The following is a 27132-nucleotide window of genomic DNA, read 5'->3' as shown; positions in this document are numbered from 1 at the left end:
AGCATGAATTAAATAAATGCCGATATTTATGTATACAGCAATGCCATTAACTTTTGTTTGTGCTGGGAAACAAGCAAGTTTAACAATCATCCAATTCACACAAAAAATGTTTTGCCAATTTATCTGGGCTGCATAACCTTAATCTTTTTAAGATTAAGGTTATGATTAAGGTACATTACAAAAGTCAATGTTTTTCGTAATGTATAAAACACAAATAAAACGATTAAAATACAGATAAAGATTAAACAGCAAAAACATGTTCGATGCAATGTCTGTGTTATATCATTATACATTTTAAACAGTAGGAATAACCGCATTTTGCCAGACCATTAGCAGTACAGTATTACACACACCCCAAAAAGGCATTTAGTGCATCAGTTTAAATCTTGAAGAAAGAGAGAAAAACACAGAAGTGAAACATTTGCTGGCATCAATATATGCAGAATTCATTGTGCATACAACTTCAAAATATACACTCAGGCTTTTACATGACATGGATATTATAGCCAAGACTTTTGGCAATGATGGGACTCTGACTCTCTCTAAGAGCAGAGACGCAGGTTCCTTAATTTGCAAAAGAATATACAATGTATATACATATTAAGTAGGTTTGATAGTGACAACATAGAAAATTCTCTTTCGAATTTTTGACAATTTAAAACAATAAATAAGAGGATTAACAAGAGGAGGTATGACAAGAAATTCTATTGCAGTAAAATTTCGAAAGGCTTGAGGTAAATCTTTTGAACCATATCGAATAAGCATTATATCAAGAAGTATAGTCACAAGAAAAATGAGTAAGGAGGTTAAGTGTGGCACACATGTTTGCATGAACTTTGCCCTGTTTTCTATTGAATTCACACATGTTTTAATGAGATACATGTAGGACCAAACTATAAAAAATCCATGAAAGACATAAATGATTATGGTTATGTATGCAACTATGTTGTTAACTGTAGTTTCAGCTGGGAAACAAGCAAGTTTAACAATAATCCAATTCACACAAAAAAGCCTGGTGATATATGGGCTGCATAACTTTAATCTCGATGTTAGAAAAATATTTGTGCCTATGATGCAAAAAGGTGTTATCCAAGAGTAACACACTAACTTGATGAGTCTTTGCTTTGACATGACAGAGTGGTACTCCAGTGGTCGACATATAGCCACATATCTGTCATATGCCATGACTGAAAGAATAGACAGATCAGCGCAGGCAAATGTGTATATTACGTAAGCCTGAACAAGGCATCCAGAATAAGAGATAACATGAACAGGAGAAAGCAGATCCCAGAGAAACTTGGGGTAGAAACCTGTTGTCCCATAAAGTGCATTAATGCAAAAAGTGCACAGTAGAATATACATGGGTTCATGCAGGTTTTTATCCAAGATGATGGCCACAATAACAGTTACATTAATCAGCAAAGTCAAACAGTAACACAGTAAAGTGAAAGAGAAGAGAGCCAGTCGGTAGTTCATTGTTTCATGTAAACCTGAAAGAAAAAAAGTTGTTATAAGAGAGACATTATCCATCACTGTTAGAAAGCTGTGCACTTTTTCTCTTTGTCATGCACCCCCATGCTTAACCCAGTCTCTGTTCCCTCATCTCCCTGTTATTAATATGTTGACTGAGTACAACAGCACATGAGCTGGGAATTCAAACCAACCAACCAACCAACCAACCAACCAACCAACCAACCAACCAGTGATTGAGGTATACAACCTTAATCTACAGCTAGTGCAAAGTACCAACAGTGACATCGAGTGGTGAAACCTTCAACTCCAACATAGGGTGATATAATGGTACTCTATTATTTGTCAGATGGAGTTGTATATTATAACAAACAGGTGGCCATTGACAATGAACAGCAAGCGATGCCCTTTCTCATAGGCAAACCCAGTGTTAGCAAGCTAATGGATGATTACTCCAAGAATGGATCACTGGTTTCCACTGGTTACCAGGTTTCTGATCAGGTTAAATGTGGCACACACGTTTGCATGAACTTTGCCCTGTTTTCTACAGAATTCACACATGTTTTAATGAGATACATGTAGAACTAAACTATGAATAAAACATGAAATAAGTAAATGACCTTTTATATATATCCAACTATGTTGTTAACAGCAGTTTCAGCTGGAAAACAAGCAAGTTTAACAATAATCCAATTCTCAGAAAAAAGCCTGGTGATGTATGGGCTGCATACATTCAATCTAGATGTTAGAAGCATATATATACCCATCATGCAAAAAGGTGTCATCCAAGAGAAACACACTAACTTCATGAAAGTTTGCTTTAACATGACAGAGTGGTACTCCAGTGGTCAACATACAGCCACATATCTGTCATATGCCATGACTAAAAGAATAGACAGATCATTGAAGGTATATGAGTACATTATTACAGTTTAAACAAAGCATCCAGAATAAGAGATAACATGAACAGCTGCACACATCACATTTATTATCAAAGGACACTGTCCAAGTCATCTTTTCCTTTATTTTAAAATATCATGATAAATATCATACCGTGAGCTTTTGGTATTGTTACAACCCTCATTTCAACATTTCCACACAAGTGAAAATGAATTAAACTAACAAATGTGTTGTAGCAAACCTAACGCTATTTTGAATCACAGTGAGCTGGGGTTGATGGAGCGTAAACCAGTTGTCCTTAAGCAGTGGTAAAACAGGCACTTTGTAGTAGGCTATTTATACTAATATATAATGGTGAGTGGATAAGATGAACAACATTTTAGTTATGTTGCCCTGCAGACAGGGGATAATGAGACGGAAGTGTGATAAAAACGTCTACCGTTATTTCAGGACGTCTCCTGTCAACTGATATTGAATCTATCATAAGCCTCTTTTACACAGAGATTCTACAATAGTGTATTTGTTTTTTTAAACTGAACCAACTTTAAACTTTTTAAACTGACTGCACAGTGTGGTGTGCAATATTGTCATCTTAAACTTTTTTGCATGAATTTCCTGAGATGTGCTCACACATGTTCAACAGCAATCACTATACAACTGAGTAGACCATTTTCTAAATGTGAATAATGTGGATATTCAAACTGAAGCTCATAAAGAGCACAACACCTAATCATCATCATTTTAAGAGCTTCTCCAAATAAGATAGCAATACATATGATTCAGCACCCTAAATCTAAAAAAATTCCCATTCCAAAAGATCAATGCAAATTTCAGTGAAATAAATTGAAACTTTCAGCTAAAAAGACATTCTTCAAGGATTCACAAGTTCACATTTGCTTAATGTGCAAGAACCCTTGAGGATATTACATGTAACTCCAACAGCCACAGCAAACAGCTGGTTAACCAGGGCAAATCTAATAAAGAACATTAGACATAGGACTTTAAGTTTCGTTAATGTATATAAGACAGAAGTCATTTATTTTTTAAAGTAAGAACAACCATAATTCTGTTTCGAATTTTGGTCAATTTGAAACCGTAAATTAATGGATTTATTAAGGGAGGTACGACAAGAATTTCTATTTCAACAAAGTTTTTAAAGACTTGAGGGAAATCTTTTGAACCATATCGCATAGTCATTGCATCAAAAAGTATACTTACAAGAAAAATGAGTAAGGAGGTTAAATGTGGCACACATGTTTGCATGAACTTTGCCCTTTTTTCAATGGAATCTGCACATGTTTTCATGAGATACATGTAGGATAGAACTATGAATAAAGCATGAATTAAATGAATGATGATATTTATATGTATAACTATGCCATTAACTGTTGTTTGTGCTGGGAAACAAGCGAGTTTAACAATCATCCAATTCACACAAAAAAATTTGCCGATATATGGGCTGCATAACCTTAATCTAGATGTTAGAAACGTACTTATACCAATTATGCAAAAAGGTGTCATCCAAGAGTAACACACTAACATAATGAGTCTTCGCTTTGACATGACAGAGTGGTACTCCAGGGGTCGACATATAGCCACATATCTGTCATATGCCATGACTGAAAGAATTATCAGATCACTGAAGGCAAATGAGATAATTACTTGAGCCTGAACAAGGCATCCAGAATAAGAGATAACATGAACAGGAGAAAGCAGATCCCAGAGAAACTTGGGGTAGAAACCTGTTGTCCCATAAAGTCCATTCATGCAAAAGGTACACACTAAAATATACATTGGTTCATGCAGGTTTTTATCCATGATGATGGTCACAATAACAGAAATATTTACCAGCAAAATCACACAGTAGCACAGTAAAGTGAGAAAGAAGAGAGTAAATCTGTAGTTATTTGTTTCATTTAAACCTGAAAGAAAAAACATTGTTATTTGAGAAACATTATCCATCATGGTTAGAAATCTTGTTGTTTATGTGAAGGGTAACTCTGTCCCTCACAGTGTCTGCTCTCTCTCCTCACTTTTTAATATCGTGTCTGACTACATCAACACACACACTTAGAAATCAAACCAGCCAATCAATCCCCTTATTTTCAGGATGATGCAATCTACTGTAAATGCAGCACATGAACATAACAATATAGAACTTTATGGCACTTGTAGCGCAGAATTCTTGAACTACCATTAAATGTCTAATTTTGGAAAAATTAAACTTGGAAAATGATTTATTCGGCACACTGTAGGCTATTTATGCTATTAAGTCTTTGACAATAAACAAGCTCCTCGCTCAGGTTTCATAAAGATGTTTGAGAGCGGCCTGTTGTGTAGACAGTCTAAATTTTGGTCCTTTTAGTTAATACATGTCTCCTATCGTTCACTGCAGAATTTTACATTTAAAAGCAGAAATACAGAAACGCGCTAGGACCAACAGGATAATAAGAAACATGGAGTAATATAAGCAGTGCAGGACAGAGGGACAACACTTTCTGGATGCCACAGGAACAACAAATAGGAACAACAGCGCTAACCACTGTGCCACCGTACTGCTCGGATTAAAACATATAATATTATTTTGTGTGCATTATTTTATGCAATTAATCTCTGAATACCTTTTGTATTATAACTTGGGAACAGCAACGCTGTCTACCGTAACTGTTGCTGGTGGTCAACATAGGAGTTTCTTTAATACTGTAAATAAGACAGAAGTCATTTATGTTTTAAAGTAAGAACAACCATAATTCTGTTTCGAATTTTGGACAATTTGAAACCATAAATTAATGGATTTATTAAGGGAGGTACGACAAAAATTTCAATTGCAACAAAGTTTTTAAAGGCTTGAGGGAAATCTTTTGAACCATATCTCATAATAATTACATCAGAAAGTATAGTTACAAGAACAATGAGTAAGGAGGTTAAATGTGGCACACAAGTTTGCATGAACTTTGCCCTGTTTTCAATGGAATCTGCACATGTTTTCATGAGATACATGTAGGATAGAACTATGAATAAACCATGAAATACATAAATGATTGTTGTTATGTATGTAATGATGTTGTGAACAACAGTTTCAGCTGGGAAACAAGTAAGTTTAACAATCATCCAATTCATACAAAAAAATCTGGTGATATATGGGCTGCATAACTTTAATCTAGATGTTAGAAACACATTCATACCCTTCACGCAGAAAGGTGTTATCCAAGAGAAACAGACTAACGTGATGAATGTTTGCTTTGCCATGACAGAGTGGTACTCCAGGGGTCGACATATAGCCACATATCTGTCTTAGCCATGACTGCAAGCATTGACAGATCACTGAAGGCACATGAGTACATTATTACAGTTTGAACAAGGCATCAAGAGTAAGAGATAACATGAACAGCTGTACACATCACATTTATTATCAAAGGACACTGTTCAAGTCATCTTTTTCTTTTTTTTAAATATTGTGATAAATATCATACCGTGAGCTTTTGGTATTGTTACAACGCTAATTTCAACATTTCAACACAAGTAAAAATTAATTAAAATAACAAATGTGTTGTAGCAAACCTAACACTATCTTGGCTCACAGTGAGCTGGGGTTGATGGAGTGTAAACCAGTAGTTCTTAAGCAGTGGTAAAACAGGCGCTTCGTAGTAGGCTTTTTATACTAATGTATATGAGGGAGTTGATAAGATGAACATATTTTTAGTTATGTTGCCCTGTAGACAAGGGATAATGAGACATAAGTGTGATAAAAACTTCTACTGTTATTTCAGGATGTCTCCTGTCAACTGATATTTAATTTATCATGAGCCTCTTTTACACAGAGATTCTACAATAGTGCATTTGTTTTTTTAAACTGAACCAAGCAGCGCTGGCATAACACCGACCCAGCATGTTACAACCTGGTTATTTCCTTCGTTGGCAGACCAAAAAGTGTCCCCACATTCTGCCTGTGTAACTTTAAGGTTAGAGGGTAGGGCTAGGTTATACATTTTCCTTTTCCAAACGGTATTTTCTTAAAGCTTTGGATCCTAGTTTCACAGGTTTAGTGGTAATTTGTTAATTTGAAGGGGAGGTGTTCTTAGAGACTTTTTTGACTCAGTCATCCAGACCAACGGTCCTGTGTGTAGACTCAGTAGGGATATATTGGCAAAAATTGAATATAATCTTCATAATTATGCTTTCATTATTGTATTTTAACCTTAAATGGTTGAAATGTGCAACATCACCTCTAGATGTGACTAAACCTGACACACTGTGCATTGAACTTATTTGTGTTAAATCATGAGCAGTAGTATCCTACAAAAAAGGATTAAATACATTTTTGGGTTTTATTCCATCTATTTTGTTCTTAAACACATGAAGGCAAAAAGTGAACTGACTGCACAGTGCGGCGTGCAATAATGTCATATCAAACTTTTTTTGCATGAATTACCTGAGATGTGCACACACATGTTCAACAACAGTAATCAGTATACAACTGAGTAGACCATTGTCTAAATGTGAATATTTGTATATTCAATATATTCGATATTACATATGATTCAGCACCCTAAATCTAAGAAAATTCCAATTCCTAAAAATTATGCAAATTTCAGTTAAATGAAATGAAAACTCTCAGCTAAAAAGATATTCTGCAAGGATTAACAAGCTCACGTTTGCTAAATGTGCAAAAACTCTTGAGGATATTACATGTAACTCCACAAGCCACAGCAAACAGCTGGTTGAACAGAGCAAATTTAAGGGAAGAAAATCAGACATAGGACTTTAAGTTTCCTTAATATGTAAGACAGAAGTCATTTATGTTTTAAAGTAAGAACAACCAGAATATTGTTTCGAATTTTAGACAATTTGAAGCCGTAAATTAATGGATTCATTAAGGGAGGTATGACAAGAGTTTCTATCGCAACAAAGTTTTTAAAGGCTTGAGGGAAGTCTTTTGAACCAAACCGCATAAACATGACATCAAAAAGTAAACTTACAAGAAAAATGAGTAAGGAGGTTAAATGTGGAACACATGTTTGCATGAACTTTGCCCTGTTTTCTATAGAATTTGCACATGTTTTAACTAGATACATGTAGGATAGAACTATGAATAAAGCATGAAATACATAAATGATTGTTGTTATGTATGTAACTATTTTGTGAACAACAGTTTCAGCTGGGAAACAAGCGAGTTTAACAATCATCCAATTCATACAATAAAATTTGGCGATATATGGGCTGCATAACTTTAATCTAGATGTTAAAAACACATTTATACCCGAAATGCAAGAAGGTGTCATCCAAGAGAAACAGACTAATGCAGTGAGTCTTTGCTTTGACATGACAGAGTGGTACTCCAGTGGTCGACATATAGCCACATATCTGTCATATGACATGACTGCAAGAATAGAGAGTTCACTTAGGGCAAATGAGGCAATTACTTGAACCTGAACAAGGCATCCAGAATAAACTAGCTCCCCACTCTGGTTTCACAAAGATGTTTTAGAGTGGCTTGTCTAAATTTTCCCCTTTGACTCTAATACACGTCTCCTATCGTACTCTGCAGAATTTCAAATTTAAAAGAGGAAATACAGAAAAATGTGAGGACCAACGGGATTCTAAAAAGTAATATATTCAGTAGGACAGAGGGACAGCACCTGTTGGATGAACGGGAAAAACAAATAGTTCGACAAAATTGATCCAGTGTAAAAAAAAAAGAAATCAGGCATGGTAATATGTTGCAGCGGTGTCATCGTATTTTTTGAAGGACGTATTTGTCACAAAACAAACTTTGGAATGGCGGCCGACCCGTCCTAAAATCACACAGCGTTGGTTTTTGACCAGTTGGGAATGAGAATCAAAAATCTACCTTTCTTACAAATAGGTCCTTTAAAATGAATGGATGAAATTATATTATATAATATTATTTTATGCAATCATTCTATTAATAGGTTTTTGTAATCTAAATTTCAATGGCAACGACCTCCACCGTAACCGTCACTGGTCGTAGCTGCCAGCCTCACCTAATTTTACTGTTCTGCTCTCGTCCACAACAATGATATCAGGTTTGCTGTCTAACGTCTGTCTGAATCCATATCAACAAGACCCTTGCAAGGTTATATAGTCAACAACAAAAACTCAACTAGAGACAATGTCAGCAACCAACTTAGAGAAAATGTTAACTAGCTAGCTTCCTAGCTGCTAATAAAATCAGTTACTGACTAAAAATGAGCAACTGCTCATGTTTTTTTCTGTCCAAAGTTTAACACCCATTGTCTTCAAAAGTACAACAGATTCGGACTGGTAAGTCTGTCACAATTATCAGTGGAAACTGTATGCATACATGCTTAACTAACAATCAATCCCAGAGCAAAGGACTGGGTGTTCGTAGATGGAAGTATAGGCCTACTGAGTTCGCATCAGCATGTTCTATAAGGAGCTGAAGTCATGGTGTCATGTCCAGACTAGCTTATGTGACTCAAATGCATGTTTACCACTCAGAATTGTTAATAATATTTGAAACAATGTTTAATTACACACAGAGATAAAAAAGAACAGGATCGTCACTTCTCGCCAGTGAAGTTCGTCAATTTACAGTCAGTTCAGATGACTTGTTGCTGTTCACAGATTTTATTGTAGTTAATTCGCTAAGTAGCCCATTTCTTAATAGTTGAAAACTGTGTCAAGGTGACTTTTTATTTGAAATGACTTCTCTGTTAAAAACAAAGTTCTTGATGGAAAAAAATGTCTTGAAAGGGAATTTGCTACATAGGTGACATCATGCTAAAGGACTGAGGTTATAAAGTATTCATGTCCTTTGAAAAATAGTCAGCATCCTCATCAGTTGATGATCCATGTAATTGTAAAGACTTTGAAATAAAAGAGCAGGATTGTTTTTGTATTGCAGTATAAATACATGTAGACATATCATTGCACACAGTACAGCATGATGAATGACAATTTAATAATGACATATTAAACATTTTGCATGAATTACCTGAGATGTGCAAACACATGTTCAACAAGAGTAATCACCGTACAACTGAGTAGACCATTGTCTAAATGTGAATAATTTGGATATTCAAAATAAAGCTAATAAAGAGCACAACATCTAATCATCATCATTTTAAGAGCGTCTACAAATAAGATAGCAATATATATGATTCAGCATCCTGAATCTAAAAAAAATCCTAATCCCGAAAATGAATGCCGATTTCAGTTAAATGAAATGAAACTTTCAGCTAAAAAGATATTCTTCAAGGATTAACAAGCTCACGTTTGCTCAATGTGCAAAAACTCTTGAGGATATTACATGTAACTCCAACAGCCACAGCAAACAGCTGGTTAAACAGTGCAAATTTAAGGAAGAACATTAGACATAGGACTGTAAGTTTCTTTAACACTGTATATAAGACAGAAGTCATTTATGTTTTAAAGTAAGAACAACCATAATTCTGTTTCGAATTTTGGACAATTTGAAACCGTAAATTAATGGATTTATTAAGGGAGGTACGACAAAAATTTCAATTGCAACAAAGTTTTTAAAGGTTTGAGGGAAATCTTTTGAACCAAATCGCATAATAATTACATTAAAAAGTATAGTTACAAGAAAAGTGAGTAAGGAGGTTAAATGTGGCACACATGTTTGCATGAACTTTGTCTGATTTTCTATAGAATCTGCACATGTTTTAATGAGATACACGTAGGAAAGAACTATGAATATACCATGAAACAAATAAATGATTATCGTAATGTATGCAACTATGCTGTTAACAGCAGTTTCAGCTGGAAAACAAGCAAGTTTAACAATAATCCAGTTCACACAATAAAATCTGGAGATATATGGGCTGCATAACTTTAATCGAGATGTTAGAAACACATTTATACCCACCATGCAAAAAGGTGTCATCCAAGAGAAACAGACTAATGCAGTGAGTCTTTGCTTTGACATGACAGAGTGGTACTCCAGTGGTCGACATATAGCCACATATCTGTCATATGCCATGACAGAAAGAATAGATAGATCACTGAAAGCAAATGAGATAACTACTTGAGCCTGAACAAGGCATCCATAATAAGAGATAACATGAACAGGAGAAAGCAGATCCCAGAGAAACTTGGGGTAGACACCTGTTGTCCCATAAAGTGCATTCATGCAAAAAGTACATACCAAGATATACATTGGTTCATGCAGGTTTTTATCCATGATGATGGTCACAATAACAGAAATATTTACCAGCAAAATCACACAGTAACACAGTAAAGTGAGAAAGAAGAGAGTAAATCTGTGGTTATTTGTTTCATTTAAACCTGAAAGAAAAAACATTGTTATTTGAGAAACATTATCCATCATGGTTAGAAAATGTGTTGTTCCTGTGAAGGGTAACTCTGTCCCTCACAGTGTCTGCTCTCTCTCCTCACTTTTTAATATCTTGTCTGACTACATCAACACACGCGCTTAGAAATCAAACCAGCCAATCAATCCTCTTATTTTCAAGATGTTGCTATGTACTGTAAATGCAGCACATGAAAATAACAATATAGACCTTTATGGTGCTTGGAGAGCAGAATTCTTGAACTACCATTAAATGTATAATTTTCATCACTTGGAAAATGATTTATTCGGCACACTGTATGCTGTTCATGCTGTAAAGGCTTTGACAATAAAGTAGCCCCTTGCTCCGGTTTCACAAAGATGTTTGAGAGCGGCCTGTCTAAATTTTGCTCTTATTAGTCTAATACATGTCTCCTATCGTGCACTGCAGAATTTTTTAATTTAAAAGAGGAAATACAGAAACATGCAACAGGATGCCAAAAACATGGAGTAATATATGCAGTAGGAAAGACGGACAACACATTCTGGATGGTACATGAAAAACAAATAGTCTGAATAAATTGTTCAACTGAAAAAAAAAAAGACATGGTGATATGTTGCTGTGGTGACGTGTTATATTCTAAAGGTCGTATTTGTAAAACAAAAAAAAGAGAGATTTTTAAGTCTCACTCTCAATTTGTAAAAAACTAACACTTTGGGATGGTGGCCGACCCGTCCTACAGTCCCACAGCATCAGTTTTTGACCAGTTGGGAATGAGACTCAAAAATCAACTTTCCTTACAAAAAGTTCCTTCATAAAGAATGGATTAAAACATACTGTATTATATTATATCATTTTATGCAATTATTCTATTAATAGCGTTTTGTATTTTAAATTTGCTGGTCGTCGCTGCTGGCCTCACCTTATTTTACCACTCTGCTCTCATCCATTACAATGATATCATGTTTGCTGTCAAACGTCTGTCTTAATCCATATTAATGCACACATGTGTACAAGACCCGTGCAAGGTTTCATATGAGTCAACAACAAAAACTCAACTAGATACAATGTTTTTAACCAACTTAGAGTAAATGTTAGTTAGCTAGCTAGCTGCTAATAAAATCAGTAACTGATTAAAACTGCTCATGTTTTTTTCTGTCCAAAGTTTAACACCCATTGTCTTCAAAAGTGCAACAAATTCCAACTGGTAAGTCTGTCACAAGTCAATCCCAGAGCAAAGAACTGGATGTTTGTAGATGGAAGTATAGGTCTACTGAGTCGGCATCAGCATGTTCTATAAAGAGCTGAAGTCATGGTGTCATGTCCAGACTAGCTTATATGACTCAAATGCATGTTTACCACTCAGAATTGTTAATAATATTTGAAACAATGCTTAATTACACACAGAGATAGATAAAGACAGGATCATCACTTCTCACCAGTGATCATCAATTTACAGCGAGTTCAGAGGACTTGTTGCTGTTAACAGATGTTATTGTTCGCTAAGTAGGCCATTTCTTAATAGTGGAAAACTGTGTCAAGGTGATTTTGTTTGAAATGACTTCCCTGTTCAACAAAAGTTCTTCATGGAGAAAATGTCTTGAAAGTTCATTTGCTACATACATGATATCATGCTAAAAGACTGAGGCTATGAATCTTCATGTCCTTTGAAAAATATTCAGCATCCTCATCAGTTGATGATCCATGTAATTATGAAGACTTGGAAATAAAGGAGCAGGATTATTTTTGTATTGCAGTTTAAATACATGTAGACACATCATTGCGCACAGTACAGCATGATGAATGACAATTTAATAATGTCATTTCAAACTTTTTGCATGAATTACCTGAGATGTGCACACACATGTTCAACAACAGGAATCACTATACAACTGAGTAGACCACTGACTAAATGTGAATAATGTGGATATTCAAAATGAAGCTAATAAAGAGCACAGCACCTCATCATCATCATTTAGGAGCGTCTCAAAATAAGATAACAATATATATGATTCAGCACCCTGAATCTAAAAAAAATCCTATTCCCAAAAATTATTGCAAATTTCAGTTCAATAAAATTAACAAGCTCACGTTTGCTAAATGTGTAAAAACTCTTGAGGATATTACATGTAACTCCAACAGCCACAGCAAACAGCTGGTTAAACAGTGCAAATTTAAGGAAGAACATTAGACATAGGACTTTAAGTTTCTTTAACACTGTATATAAGACAGAAGTCATTTATGTTTTAAAGTAAGAACAACCATAATTCTGTTTCGAATTTTGGTCAATTTGAAACCGTAAACGAGAGGATTCATTAAGGGAGGTATGACAAGAAATTCTATTGAAAAAAAGTTTTGAAGGGTTTGAGGTAAATCTTTTGAACCAAATCGCATAATCATTATTTCCAAAAGTATACTCACAAGAAATATGAGTAAGGCGGTCAAATGTGGCACACATGATTGCATGAACTTTGCCCTTTTTACTATGGAATTTGCACATGTTTTAAAAAGATACATGTAGGAAAGAACTATGAATAAACCATGAAATAAACAAATAATTATCATTATGTATGCAACTATGTTATTAACAGCAGTTTCAGCTGGGAAACAAGCAAGTTTTACAATAATCCAATTCACACAATGAAATCTGGCGATATACGGGCTGCATAACTTTAATCTAGATGTTAGAAACATATTAATACCCATCATGCAAAAAGGTGTCATCCAAGAGTAACACACTAACATAATGAGTCTTTGCTTTGACATGACAGAGTGGTACTCCAGTGGTCGACATATAGCCACATATCTGTCATATGCCATGACTGAAAGAACAGATAGCTCACCAGCGACAAATGAGCCACCTACTTGTGCCTGAACAAGGCATCCAGAATAAGAGATAACATGAACAGGAGAAAGCAGATCCCAGAGAAACTTGGGGTAGAAACCTGTTGTCCCATAAAGTCCATTCATGCAAAAATTACATACTAATATATACATTGGTTCATGCAGGTTTTTATCCATGATGATGATCACAATAACAGAAATATTTACCAGCAAAATCGAACAGTAACACAGTAAAGTGAGAAAGAAGAGAGTAAATCTGTGGTTATTTGTTTCATTTAAACCTGAAAGAAAAAACATTGTTATTTGAGAAACATTATCCATCATGGTTAGAAAATGTGTTGTTCCTGTGAAAGGTAACTCTGTCCCTCACAGTGTCTGCTCTGTCTCCTCGGTTTTTAATATCTTGTCTGACTACATAAGCACACACACTTAGAAGTCAAACCAGCCAATCAATCCTCTCATTTTCAGAATGGTGCAATCTACTGTAAAAGCAGCGCATGAAAATAACAATGTAGAACTTTATGGCACTTGGAAAGCAGAATTCTCCAACAATGTTCAAATGTATAATTTTCATCACTTGGAAAATGATTTATTTGGCACACTGTAGGCTATTCATGCTATGAAGGCTTTGACAATAAACTAGCGCCTCAATCCGGTTTCACAAAGGTGTGTTAGAGCGACCTGTTGTGCGGCCTGTCTAAATTTTGCTCTTATTAGTCTAATACACGTCTCCTATCGTGCACTGCAAAATTTCTAAATTTAAAATCGGAAATACAGAAAAATGTGAAGACCCACAGGATGCTAAGAAACATGGAGTAATATATGCAGTAGGACAGAGGGACAACACCTTCTGGACGGTACATGAAAAACAAGTAGTAGGACAAAATCGCTCAACTGCAAAATAACACAGGCATTTTAATATGTTGCAGTGGTGACGTCGTATGTTTTAAAGTTCGTATTTGTAAAAAAAAGATTTTTAAGTCTCACTCTTAATACGTCAAGAAGTGAAGCTTTGGGATGGCGACCTACCCGTCAGTTTTTGACCAGTTGGGAACGAGACTAGAAAATCTACTTTTCTGACAAATAGGTCTTTAAAAAGGATGGATTAAAACATATGACATCATATTATTTCATGCAATTATTCTTTTAATAGCTTTTTGTATTTTAATTTTGGACAGCAACGTTGTCTACCGTTACCTTTGCTGGCCATCATGCCGGCCTCACCTAATTTTACCGTTTTGCTCTCATCCACTACAATGATATCAGTTTGGCTATCCACCATCAGCCTGAATCTATATCAATCCATTCGTGCATACAAGACCATTGTAAGGTTTGATATGAGTCAACTAGAGATCATTTTATCAACCAACTTAGAGTTAATGTTAGCTAGCTTGCTAGCTGCTAACAAAATCAATTACTGATTAGAAAACGAGCAACTGCTCATGTTTTTTTGTGTCCAAAGTTTAACAACCATTGTCTTCAAAAGTACAACAAATTCCAGCTGGTAAGTCTGTCACAATTATCAGTGGAAACTGCATGTATACATGCTTAGCTAACAGTCAATCCCAGAGCAAAGTACTGGATGTTTGTAGATGGAAGTATAGGCCTACTGAGTCGGCACCAGCATGTTCTATAAAGAGCTGAAGTCATGGTGTCACGTCCAAACTAGCTTATATAAACTCAAATTCAGGTTTACCACTCAGAATTGTTATTAATATTTGAAACAATGCTTAATTACACACTGAGATAAAAAAGAACAGGATCGTCACTTCTCGCCAATGATCGTCAATTCATAGCCAGTGCAGATGACTTGTCACTTTGGCCGTTAACAGATTTTAGTGTAGCTACTTCGCTAAGTAGCCCATTTCTTAATAGTTGAAAACTGTGTCAAGATGGCTGTTGTGTGGCCTGTCTAAATTTTACTTTTATTAGTCTAATACACATTTCCTATCGTCTACTGCAGAAATTTACATTTAAAAGAGGAAACACAGAAACATGCTAAGACCAACAGGATGCTAAGAAACATGGAGTAATATATGCAGTAGGAACACAGGAAATGGACAGACAAGCTATGATATCTTCATAATAACTTTCATATCGGATATATTTTCAGCACGTATTTTATTGTAAATGTAATAAATACTTCTGGGTTGTGCTAGCAGGCTGAGTCCTTGTAAGTGTTCACGGAAAAAACAAATTCTGCAGTTGACACGTTAGTTTTTAGATACCTCTAAATACATTTTCGCTTTAATGGCTGACCTTGCCTTCAATGGCAAGTTGGTCCAAGGGCTGACCATACAACTTTTTACGTTTAAAGCTGAGCATAATTTATTTTTATTTTTTTGACCTCTTTAATAAACTTCAACACATTTTCCTTTTTCATACAGTCTTATTTCTTTTCTTAAGCTCTGGGTCTTAGTTCCACAGGTTCAGTGGTTATTTGTTGTATTAAGGGGAGCTGTTTTCACTAGTATGTAATCGCTTCTTGTTGGGTGCAATCTGCAATCTCAATGCCAGATGCCACTAAATCCTACACACTGGATCTTGAAATTATCACTTGCAGGTCATTGACAAATATGCTACAAAAAGAGTACGATATACATTTCAAGTTTTTATTCAATCTATTTTATATCTAAGTACAAGACAGCAAACAGTATACTTGACCGCACAGAGTTTGTGAAAATAATATATTTTTTTGTGAACATGAATATGAACATGCAAATTGAGAGCACATATTTTAGAGTAACAACACGTAATCATCATCATTTAAAAAATGACACCGAATATCAAGCAATACATATGATTCAGCAACCCTAAATCTTAAGAAAGAAAGAACAACATTCACAGACTTAGACTTAGACTTAGACTTCACTTTATTGATCCCGTTGGGATGACTCCCTCAGGGAAATTGAATTTCCAGCAGCATACAGTTCACAATAAACTCTTAGCTAAAAATAGAAAATAAAGATAGGAATAGAACAAAATACAATAGAATACAATAAAAATAAAATAAAATAAAATGAAATAAAATAGGATAAATAAAATAAAATAAAATAAATATAAATGTAGAGGACTGTATATGTGTTATTGTACAGAAATTATTGCACGAAAGTAAGAGTGTCCAGGTATGTATGTGAATAAATAGATAAATAGATAAATAAGTTATTGCACAGTGACACAGTATTGCAGTATTGCCGGCTATCTATTTCCTCCTCCCCCAAGTGATGAAATGAAACACAAATTTCAGTTTAACAAAATTAAAACTTTCAGTTAAAAAGACATTCTTCAAGGATTAACAAGGTCATGTTTGCTAACAGTGCAAAAACTCTTGAGGATATTACATTTAACTCTAACAGCCGCAGCAAACAGCTGGTTAAACATTGCAAATATAATGAAGAACATTAGACATAGGACTGTAAGTTTCTTTAATGCTGTATATAAGACAAAAGTCATTGATTTTTTAAAGTAAGAACAACCAGAATTCTGTTTCGAATTTTGGTCAATTTGAAACCGTAAATTAATGGATTCATTAAGGGAGGTATGACAAGAATTTCTATTGCAACAAAGTTTTTAAAGGCTTGAGGTAAATCTTTTGAACCATATCTCATAATAATTACATCAGAAAGTATAGTTACAAGAAAAATGAGTAAGGAGGTTAAATGTGGAACACATGTTTGCATGAACTTTGCCTGATTTTCTATAGAATGTGCACATGTTTTAATGAGATACATGTAGGATAGAACTATGAATATACCATGAAATAAGTAAAAGATTATTGTAATGTATGTAACTATGTTATTAACAGCAGTTTCAGCTGGGAAACAAGCAAGTTTAACAATCATCCAATTCATACAAAACAATCTGGAGATATATGGGCTGCATAACTTTAATCGAGATGTTAGAAACACATTTATACCCACCATGCAAAAAGGTGTCATCCAAGAGAAACAGACTAACGCAGTGAGTTTTTGCTTTGCCATGACAGAGTGGTACTCCAGTGGTCGACATATAGCCACATATCTGTCATATGCCATGACGGAAAGAATAGACAGATCACTGAAAGCAAATGAGATAATTACTTGAGCCTGAACAAGACATCCAGAATAAGACATAACATGAACAGGAGAAAGCAGATCCCAGAGAAACTTGGGGTAGAAACCTGTTGTCCCATAGAGTGCATTCATGCAAAAGGTACACACTAAAATATACATTGGTTCATGCAGGTTTTTATCCATGATGATGGTCACAATAACAGAAATATTTAGCAGCAAAATCACACAGTAACACAGTAAAGTGAGAAAGAAGAGAGTAAATCTGTGGTTATTTGTTTCATTTAAACCTGAAAGAAAAAACATTGTTATTTGAGAAACATTATTCATCATGGTTAGAAAACTTGTTGTTCCTGTGAAGGGTAACTCCGTCCCTCACAGTGTCTGCTCTCTCTCCTCACTTTTTAATATCTTGTCTGACTACATCGACACACACGCTTAGAAATCAAACCAGCCAATCAATCCTCTTATTTTCAGGATGATGCAATCTACTGTAAATGCAGTGCATGAAAATAACAATATAGAACTTTATGGCACTTGGAGAGCAGAATTCTTGAACTACCATTAAATGTATAATTTTCATCACTTGGAAAATAATTTCTTCGGCACACCGTAGGCTACTTATGCCATTAAGGCATTGACAATAAACTAGCTCCTTGCTCCGGTTTCATAAAGATGTTTTAGAGTGGCCTGTGGTGTGGCCTTTCTAAATTTTGCTCTTATTAGTCTAGTACATGTCTCCTATCGTGCACTCCTGAATTTCAGTTTTAAAAGAGGAAATACAGAAGCATGCGAGGACCATCAGGATGCTTAGAAACAAGGGATAATATATGCAGTAGGACAGAGGGACATCACCTTCTGGACGGTACATGAAAAACAAATAGTCTGACAAAATCGTTCAACTGAAAAATAAAACATGCATGGTAATATAAAAAACTGACGCTTTGTGATGGTGGCCGACATGTCTTACAGTCCCACAGCGTCAGTTTTTGACCAGTTGGGAATGAGACATAAAAATCAACTTTCCTTACAAATAGGTCTATCATGGGGATACCTCATAACCTTTTAGTATAACACACATCACACAACATCATACAACACTCAGTCACTTTAATTCTACAAACTAGCCAGCAGGTGGCTGAGGTGTTTGGTGATTAATGAACATGAAGCTCTGAAACCTCAATGGTTGTGTTATGTTAAGGTGTATGTCAATACAGTCTCAAAAACACAGCATATTCAAAAGAAACCTCTGACAAGATTAAGTATTTTAACATCTTGATTTTTTTTGGTTAATCTTTTGTTTCCTCACCTTTCCTCCAGACTGCACCTGGCCTTCCTCTGATTTAGACCCCGGAACTACCAAAACAATCCTCACCTGATCAGAATCCTGTTATGGTCAAGTTCCTGGGGGAATGTGCCAAGTGTGGTATGGATGAGGGGGAGGTTAGGGAGTTCTGCATTCAACTTACAGAAAAGGGCTTAATTGATTATTTTACAATAATGTTGTCTTTTGGGAAGAAATGTATTGTTGTTTTTGTTGTTATTGTTGTTGCTGGAAATCTATAGATGTTTTCTATCAGATGATAGACAAAGAACTGATATTAGCTGATGGTTAGTTAATTGGTTGGCTAACTGTCATCTCCTGCAGTAGGAAGACTTTCTGCTTATAAGGCGCAGGAGTCAGTGAATGCAGCTGAACAGGCTGCAGGGTCCAGAGCTGAAGGGGCCCCAAATTCAAGGGGAGATTGGCTGGTAATTGGCTGGTTTTCCTCATTTTCCTATTTGAAAGTCATGATATTTTTTTTTCCATTGGTTTGGGTCAAGCTGATCACCAGTGTAAATATGCTACACACTTCCGCTGCTGAAAAGGGAAATTAAAGTAACTGCTAAACAGTTAACTGTTAACTCATTGTTGCCTTCAACCCTGGACCAACCTTACATGTGGTGTCAGAAGTAAAGGATAGTTTAAGATGTTGCCAAAAGGCCAGCAGTGATGTCAGCAACAGCAGCAGCAGCAAGTGGAGCCTAGCACAGAAAAGGGTGCCACAGAGGGAGCTTTTTAGGAAGGTTTCCAGCCCATAGTGGACACAACCACTTCCCCAGAGGCAAGTTTTTCCAACCTGGCCAGGATGTTTGAGACCTTCATGCGGTTTGGTCCATCCGACTAATTCCTTTGCTGACTGGTAAAGCATCAAACATCACACATCATCATACAACACTTGGTTACTTGAATCCTACCATCTAGCCGCCAGGTGGCTGAGGTGTTTGGTGATTAATGAACATGAAGCTGTGAAACCTTAATGGTTGTGATATGTTAAGTTGCTTGGCATTACTTCCAGAGTCACAAAAAACACATCATATTCAAAAGAAACATCTGACAAGATGAAGTGTTTAAATATCTTTATTTTTAGTTAATCTTTTGTTTTCTCACCTATCCTCCAGACTGAATGAATGCAAATTTATTTCGGACATGTGAAAACAAAACAAAACAAACCAGAAAGTTAAATTAGTTCGACAAATAAGCATAATAAAATGAAAAGCATGATACAAAGTATATTCCATTAACAAGCATTGACATGCCCGGAATGGAGTAGGAAGGGGTATACACTTAGTTAATCTTACCCCTTCTCCACAACTCAGTAATTAATCATAATCAATTTACTTCCATTCCTGACCTCTGTAGCTTCGTATGTTCCCATCTAACTATATACTATTCGACATTGTTGGGACCCTCACCCCATGGTTCCAACAATAGAGCGGCCTGCATGTAGACCAAAGCTTAAAAGCGGCCTCATTGCACTAATAAAGCCTGGTAAGCAAAATAAAGTGCACCGACCCTAGTGTCCAGTCGGTGGCGCCTGCTTGTCACAGTCCCACCAGGTTTGACAACTCCCATCTCCCATTGTCTGAGAGTGCACCTGAACGCATCTTCAGTTCTGCAGTGACCAGATACACATAGAAGATGCATGGTAGTTTCATTGCCAGGCCCATCATAACGTGTTGCTGGAAGCATCAGCTTTCGTCTGCGCAACTGTTGCTAAAAGGTAGCACACAAATGTTTGGATTTTACCCGCCTAGGCTGCAGTCTTTCATCTCGCTGGACGAGCCAAAACTGCCCTGTGTTTAGCAAACACGTTCTGGATCAAGAGAAGAGTGGCGCAACGTCTCTCATATCCCTGCAGAAGGAGAATTTCCCCTCAGAAAATGTCCACTTTGACCTGTTTTCTTAATGACCACGTCGACTCCACTGTTTAAACAGCCACCACAGGATCCTGCAACGCCTTTAATCCACGGTGAGCAAGTGAGCTGGATTAAAGAAGACTAGACTAGAAGACTACGACTGAGGCTTAATTAGTGTCTGGGCAGATACTAGAAGTTAGTGTGTATTGTATGCTTCTAAGCTACAATGTTTGTGAGTTTGTGGACTGCCGAGTCCTTTTTATTTGCTGTTAGTTTTCCGCTTTAGCATTAGCTTTTTTTGTCTTTGTCTTCCCCCTCTCTCTCTCAACTAACCCACATGTACACGTACACACATACATTCCGAGTGACACATACACATAATCTTATGAGTGACTTGTTGGAGACTTATGGTTAATGACATCGCTATAACATTAGATACGTGTGTCTCGATGTATGACCACCATAACATTAGATACTGTTTTCGAGTGGTAGCACAGCTAGCTTTGTGGAAGAATCTTGTGTGTATTCAAAAGAGCATGTGAGAGAACGGTGTTCTGCCATGGTTTGTTCAAGCCTCGTGCATGCTTGAACACTCTGTGACATCATCTTCCAAGAGATCGTGTCGGCCATCTTGGCTCTCTTTCTCTATGACCACCATCTTGGCTCTTTCCTTGTGTGCATACACACACACACACACACACACACACACACACACACACACACACCGCATGCTTGTTTGTTATTTGTTGCTTGATTTTGTCTTATTGTTTTAGTTTCATAGTTTAGCTGCTGTAGTTGAATGATGGATTTTTGTTGATTGAAGTATTATTGATTTGACATATTTGCTAACATTAATAAATTCTATTATATTGTATAGAGCAGTTTTCTGTGATTATTTTGTGTATTTGTTTTGTGGTAATTACTGGTTGTGATGGTCAGTGCTCGGATTCATTTCCTTCACTGTTCCTTTAATTCTAAATATTTTACAAATATTTACATTTTAAGTAAACCCTTCTTTTGAGTTTGTTTTTGGTCTGGTTATTATTCCCTGATTCCAGGGTGGTTCCCCATTTTAATGATTTGATTCTTAATTTTTATTAACTTTGATTAATTTAATTTGAATAATTACTATCAATATTTTTTAATTTCTGATAACTACATCTGCCCTACCATCAATCCCAACCATGGTGCCCCGTGTGAGGTAGATGTAGATTGCTGTAGTGTATTAGTAATTAGTTTTCTTTTAGTCCTAAACAGTTGACATGCTTTTTCAATTCTGAGGTCACTAATACTTTTAACTTGGCTATTACTCCCCCAGAGGTGCTGAAGTCACCTCATTAACATCCTAACAGGATAGGTTGCATGAGAGTAATTAGCATAACATCTACTAACAGGAAGGATTGTAAGTCACAGGTAAAGCCTCTCATCTGTGCATCAGCATCAGTGGCAGCAATCATATAAGTTATTGAACCCACTGGCTCCTGCCACTACTTCAGTAAAATGAGTAGACAAAACCCCAGTGTGATAGGAGCCAGAGCTCCCCACGAGCCAGACGACCCAGCCCTGCAGGATGCGGCCGCTGGTCTCCTTCGCCTCTCCATAAAGTACAGAGGCCACTGAAATAGCTATAACATTAGCACCTGCAATGACAAATTACAGGAGCTAATAAGCTATGTTAATGACCCAGCTGGAAAACTGCAATACACCATACCAGAGGTGCTTGGTCAAATAGTGCTACTATCCCACTGCAAAGCTCAGCTGCAAGCCGTAGTGAACTAAGAACGACTTGCCCAGCTGTAGAACAGCTACCACGCTGTGCAGCGTGACAACTCCCACCTGTGACAGGAAGTCCAGGCCGGGAAAGATGAGACCTCCCACACACGGGAAGAACAGTTTGGAGTCCAACAGACAGATAAACTCCAATACACAGATCCAGGCAACCCCAGTCAACTTAGGGATCACAGCTGCTCCCAGTGGTGTTGCCCCTGACCCCATGACACTTGATGGCTATCCAGCGCCACCATTGGCCCGTTTGGTGGACACAGGTGCCCCACTCCAGCATAGGGTGCGCGAGTCCATTCTCAGCCACACCACCGTATGCTGTGACACTGTAACCACACCCCAAAGGGAGCAAGGTTACCACCATGTCTGGAACAGCATAACTGGTTCTGGACCCCCATTCACGGGCGAGCTGCATGCACATTGTGGCTCACGCCTGCTTCTTGAACAGACTTCGTCCCCACCGTGAAGGGGGGACCATCATTCTGATCGCTTTGTTCGTTGAGTGTTACAGGATAACTGACTGGGAGATGTTTCAAGAGGACTACGGTGACGACATTGTGTGTGTCTCATTCAGTGTGTCACCGATTACCTAAAGTTCTGTGAGGAGAGTGTTGTTCCCACCAGGAAGGTTTGCTGCTTCCCCGATAGCAAACCATGGATCAACAGGGACGTCAAAGTCCTGTTGAACCGAAAGAGGAGAGCTTTCATGGCAGAGGACAATGAGGACACACAGAAGGGAATTCAGAAAGAGCTGAGGAGGGAACTGAGGAGGGCTAAAGCCTGCTACAAGAAGAGGATTGAGGGGAAGCTGCAGCAGAAGAACCCTTGAGTGGTGTGGGCGGAGGTGAGAAGCATCACAGGCATGAAAAGGGAGGGAGGAGCAGTGGAGGGGACAAAGGAACGTGCTGACAAGCTAAACCTGTTTTTTAACAGATTTGACTCACCACCTGGGGCCAGGCTTACACACCCTTCCCCCTCCCGCACTGCCCACCTCTCTGCTGCGTCACATGACCCGGGCATGACAGCTTCTGCACCTCCCCTCCCAACACCACCAGCCTCTCCCTCTCTCAGGTCTCTGTCCAGACCAGAGGACAGTCATCCCCTCACCACATCCACGACACCCCCCCTCCAACAACAACAACTATCCCAACCATCAAAACCAGCCACGTAAGACGGCAGCTAGCCAGGACCAGGACCAACAAGGCCAGAGGACCGGACAACATCAGCCTGAGGGTGCTCAAGGTCTGTGCGGAGCAGCTGGCAGGTGTGATCACGGATCTTTTTGGCTTCTCCCTGAGGCTGAAAAAGGTGCCAACGCTCTGGAAGACATCCTGCATTGTCCCGGTGCCAAAGAAGGGACCCCCCATGCTCCAAATGACTTCAGACCTGTGGCTCTAACGTCACATCATGAAAACCTTTGAGATGCTGGTCCTGCAGTATCTCAGGCCCCTGGTGCACGGCTGCCTGGACCTATTGCAGTTTGCATACCAGACTGACATCGGCGTGGAGGATGCCATCATCTACCTGCTTCACAGAGCTTACACGCACCTGGAGAGGCCACAAAGCATGGTTAGGATCACGTTCTTTGACTTCTCTAGTGCTTCTGACACGGTCCAGCCAGTCCGGCTGGCTGAGAAGCTCTCAGTAATGCAGGTTGATTAGGACCTGTTGGCATGTATTACAGACTACCTCATGGACAGGCCACAGTATGCCAGGCAGCGACACTGCCTGTCAGATGTGATGACGAGCAACACTGGCACACCCCAGGGAACTGTTCTTTCACCATTTTTGTCCACCCTCTACACCTCTGACTTTTGCTAGAACTCCCGGACATGCCACCTGCAGAAGTTCTCTGACGACTCCTCCAATGTTGGATGTGTCACAGACAATAAGGAGGAGGAATACAGGGAACTAGACGAGAACTTTGTGGGATGGTGTGGCAGGAACCACCTTCGGCTCAACATCGGGAAAACCAAGGAGCTTGTGGTGGACTTCTGCCACAGGAAGAGCCCCCCAACACCTGTTTCCGTAAAGGGGGAGGGGGTGGAGATGGTGGACACCTACAGGTTCCTTGGGGTGCATCTGAACAATAAACTGGACTGGTCAGACAACACTGAGGCCCTCTACAGGAAGGGACAGAACAGGCTGTTCTTTCTGAGGAGGCTCAGGTCTTTCAACATGTACACTAGGCTGCTACGAATGTTCTACCAGTCTGTGGTAGCGAGTGTCATATTCTTTGCAGTGTGCTGGGGGAGGTGGCATCGGAAGCGGTGGTGCCTTCAAGCTGAACTAACTGGTGAGGAAAGCCAGCTCTGTGGTGGGGATGAAACTGGACAGTGTGGAGGCGGTGACAGAGAGGAGGATGAGAGGAAAGCTGCAAGCTATAATGGACAATCCCTCTCACCCTCTCTACGCCGAGCTGAGGCAACTCAGGAGCACGTTCAGCCACAGACTCATCCAACCACGTGCCTCAAAGCGCTTGGGGGCCTCTTTCATACCGTCAGTGATCAGACTACACAACACCACCACCACAGCTCCCAACACCTCCTTTCTCCACTGACTAAGGACTCAACCATACACTTTATGTCACAAAGACTGACTGTTTTCTGTTCTGGTGTTTCTTATTATCTCAGGAACCCTGCACATTGCACATTGTTGTTATTTATTATCTCAGGAACCCTGCACATTTCACATTTGCACAGGCACACTTATCATATATTGCACAAGTTATGTACATACAAGGACAGTTACTGTATATAGTATGTTTATCTTTATTCTAAGAGTTTTTATTATATTTTCTATTCAAATTATTTTATTTTTCAAATATTCTCTTTTTTATTGTCTCTATTTTTTGAGACTTACTCTTGTGCTGCTACTTGTTATTTCTCTCTGTACTGCTTTGTTACCTGCAAATTTCTCCCAAGGGGGATCAATAAAGGAACATCTTATCTTATCTTCTCTTATCTTTAGCAATATGAGGGACTCTAGCAGTTCAGAAGACTCAGATGACACAAGTCCAGCCTTGGAAAATGGCATGCGCATTCGTCAGATTGAGTCCCTCACAAGAGACATAGAACGCTTTAACCCAGAGTCAAACATTGTTGATCATCTTCGAGAGCTCGAGCATTGTCTCTTCAATCTTCCTCACGCCCAACACGTGAGAAACTATAGCTGGTCTGGAAGACTACAGCCAGGAGCATCCATGTCTTCATGGAGACACTCCCACCAGGAACCTGAGACAACTATTCTGCCCTTTGTCATGCTCTGTGGGATAAGTATTCATTGTACACCGACCCTGCCTCTGCCACCCTTTCTGTCTTAGCCATCATGCAAAAGAAGCATGAGCCTCCCAAAGAGTACTATAGGTACCTGAGAGCCGCATATTTCAAATCAAATCAAATCAAATCAATTTTATTTATGTAGCCCAAAATCACAATCACATTGCCTCAATGGGCTTTACAATCTGTACAGTGCACGACATCCTCTTTCCTTAGATCCTCGATTCGAGTGAGGAAAAACTTGCCATGTTGATGGAAAAAAAAACTTTTAACGGGGAAAAAAAGGAGATGGAAGAAACCTCAGGAAGAGCCAAAGAGGAGGGATCCCTCTCCAAGGATGGACAGACATGCAATAGATGTCGCATGTACAGAAAAGAACAACAAAATCACAGTTTACAAGTTGCATTGACAGAATATCTGATACAAATTATAATATATGTAAAGTGTGTGGTTCCAGGAGACGACTGAGCAGGCCAAGGCATCGCCAAGTGGTGCCCGAGCCACACGACCTCCTCTCCACCGTCGTGACCTGGAAGAGGGCAGGCCTTAGCTCTCTTTCTCTACGACTGCCATCTTGTGTATATGTACAATTCATGAATCTCATATTATATATAAATATATTTACATAAACACCCATATATGCATATGTGCTGAACACATGTACATTTACATACCTATATGCACACACATCTACGTACATACCCTCACACATACATACATAGCTTATAATACAGTATACATAATATATATACACACATTGACCACATTTCTATATCTTATTATAAAAGTTATTACCTCAAATTCATATTTCATAACATATTCATCTTTTTACACACAAACACAGGCATACATCAGGTACTTTTTTTGAACTGGATCATAACAGGTACAAGGAAATGGTACCTGGCCTTCCTCAGATTTGGACCCAGGAACTACCAAAACAGTCCTCGGCTGTTCAGAATGCTTTTATGGTCAAGTTCCTGGGGAACTGTGCAAAGTGTGGTATGGATGAGGGAGAGGTTAGGGAGTTTTGGAAGAAAAGGGCTAAATTGATTAGTTTAAAATGATATTGTCTTTTGGGAAGAAATGCATTGATGTTTTAAACTGGTAATTTATGTCTTGAAAATGCATTTGCTACGTACATGATATCATGCTAGAAGACTGAAGCTATTGTCTTTTCTAAATCTTGGCCTCAGTCATCCAGTTTTTATTTTATTTTTCTGTGTTAAAGGTCCAGTGTGGAAGATTTATGGGGATCTTTTGGCAGAAATGGAATGTATATATATATATATATAATTCATAATTATGCTTTCGTTTGTGTATAATGACCTAAGA

At 37.9% G+C, this 27132-nt stretch overlaps 5 protein-coding genes across 5 annotated transcripts; all 5 read right to left on the bottom strand.

Annotated features, from left to right (window-relative positions):
• Positions 1-600: 600 nt before the first annotated feature.
• On the bottom strand, positions 601-1530 carry LOC141002018 (olfactory receptor 11H6-like). Its single transcript, XM_073473183.1, has one exon. The coding sequence runs from the start codon at positions 1528-1530 to the stop codon at positions 601-603; it is 930 nt and encodes a 309-aa protein (XP_073329284.1).
• Positions 1531-3402: 1872 nt separating this feature from the next.
• LOC141001943 (olfactory receptor 4B13-like) lies at positions 3403-4335 on the bottom strand. The gene has a single exon (XM_073473108.1). It carries the CDS (start codon positions 4333-4335, stop codon positions 3403-3405), a length of 933 nt encoding a protein of 310 aa, XP_073329209.1.
• Positions 4336-9772: 5437 nt separating this feature from the next.
• Positions 9773-10702, bottom strand: LOC141001949 (olfactory receptor 4M1-like). The gene has a single exon (XM_073473113.1). The coding sequence runs from the start codon at positions 10700-10702 to the stop codon at positions 9773-9775; it is 930 nt and encodes a 309-aa protein (XP_073329214.1).
• Positions 10703-12902: 2200 nt separating this feature from the next.
• LOC141002017 (olfactory receptor 4B13-like) lies at positions 12903-13835 on the bottom strand. Its single transcript, XM_073473181.1, has one exon. The coding sequence runs from the start codon at positions 13833-13835 to the stop codon at positions 12903-12905; it is 933 nt and encodes a 310-aa protein (XP_073329282.1).
• A 3125-nt stretch (positions 13836-16960) lies between these two features.
• Positions 16961-17893, bottom strand: LOC141001897 (olfactory receptor 4B13-like). The gene has a single exon (XM_073473054.1). It carries the CDS (start codon positions 17891-17893, stop codon positions 16961-16963), a length of 933 nt encoding a protein of 310 aa, XP_073329155.1.
• Positions 17894-27132: the final 9239 nt, after the last annotated feature.

The sequence above is a fragment of the Pagrus major genome, chromosome 9, assembly GCF_040436345.1.
Source record: "Pagrus major chromosome 9, Pma_NU_1.0".
NCBI classification, from domain to species: domain Eukaryota; kingdom Metazoa; phylum Chordata; class Actinopteri; order Spariformes; family Sparidae; genus Pagrus; species Pagrus major.
Note: the sequence above shows the minus strand (reverse complement) of the source record. Positions and strands in the feature narration are given on the sequence as shown.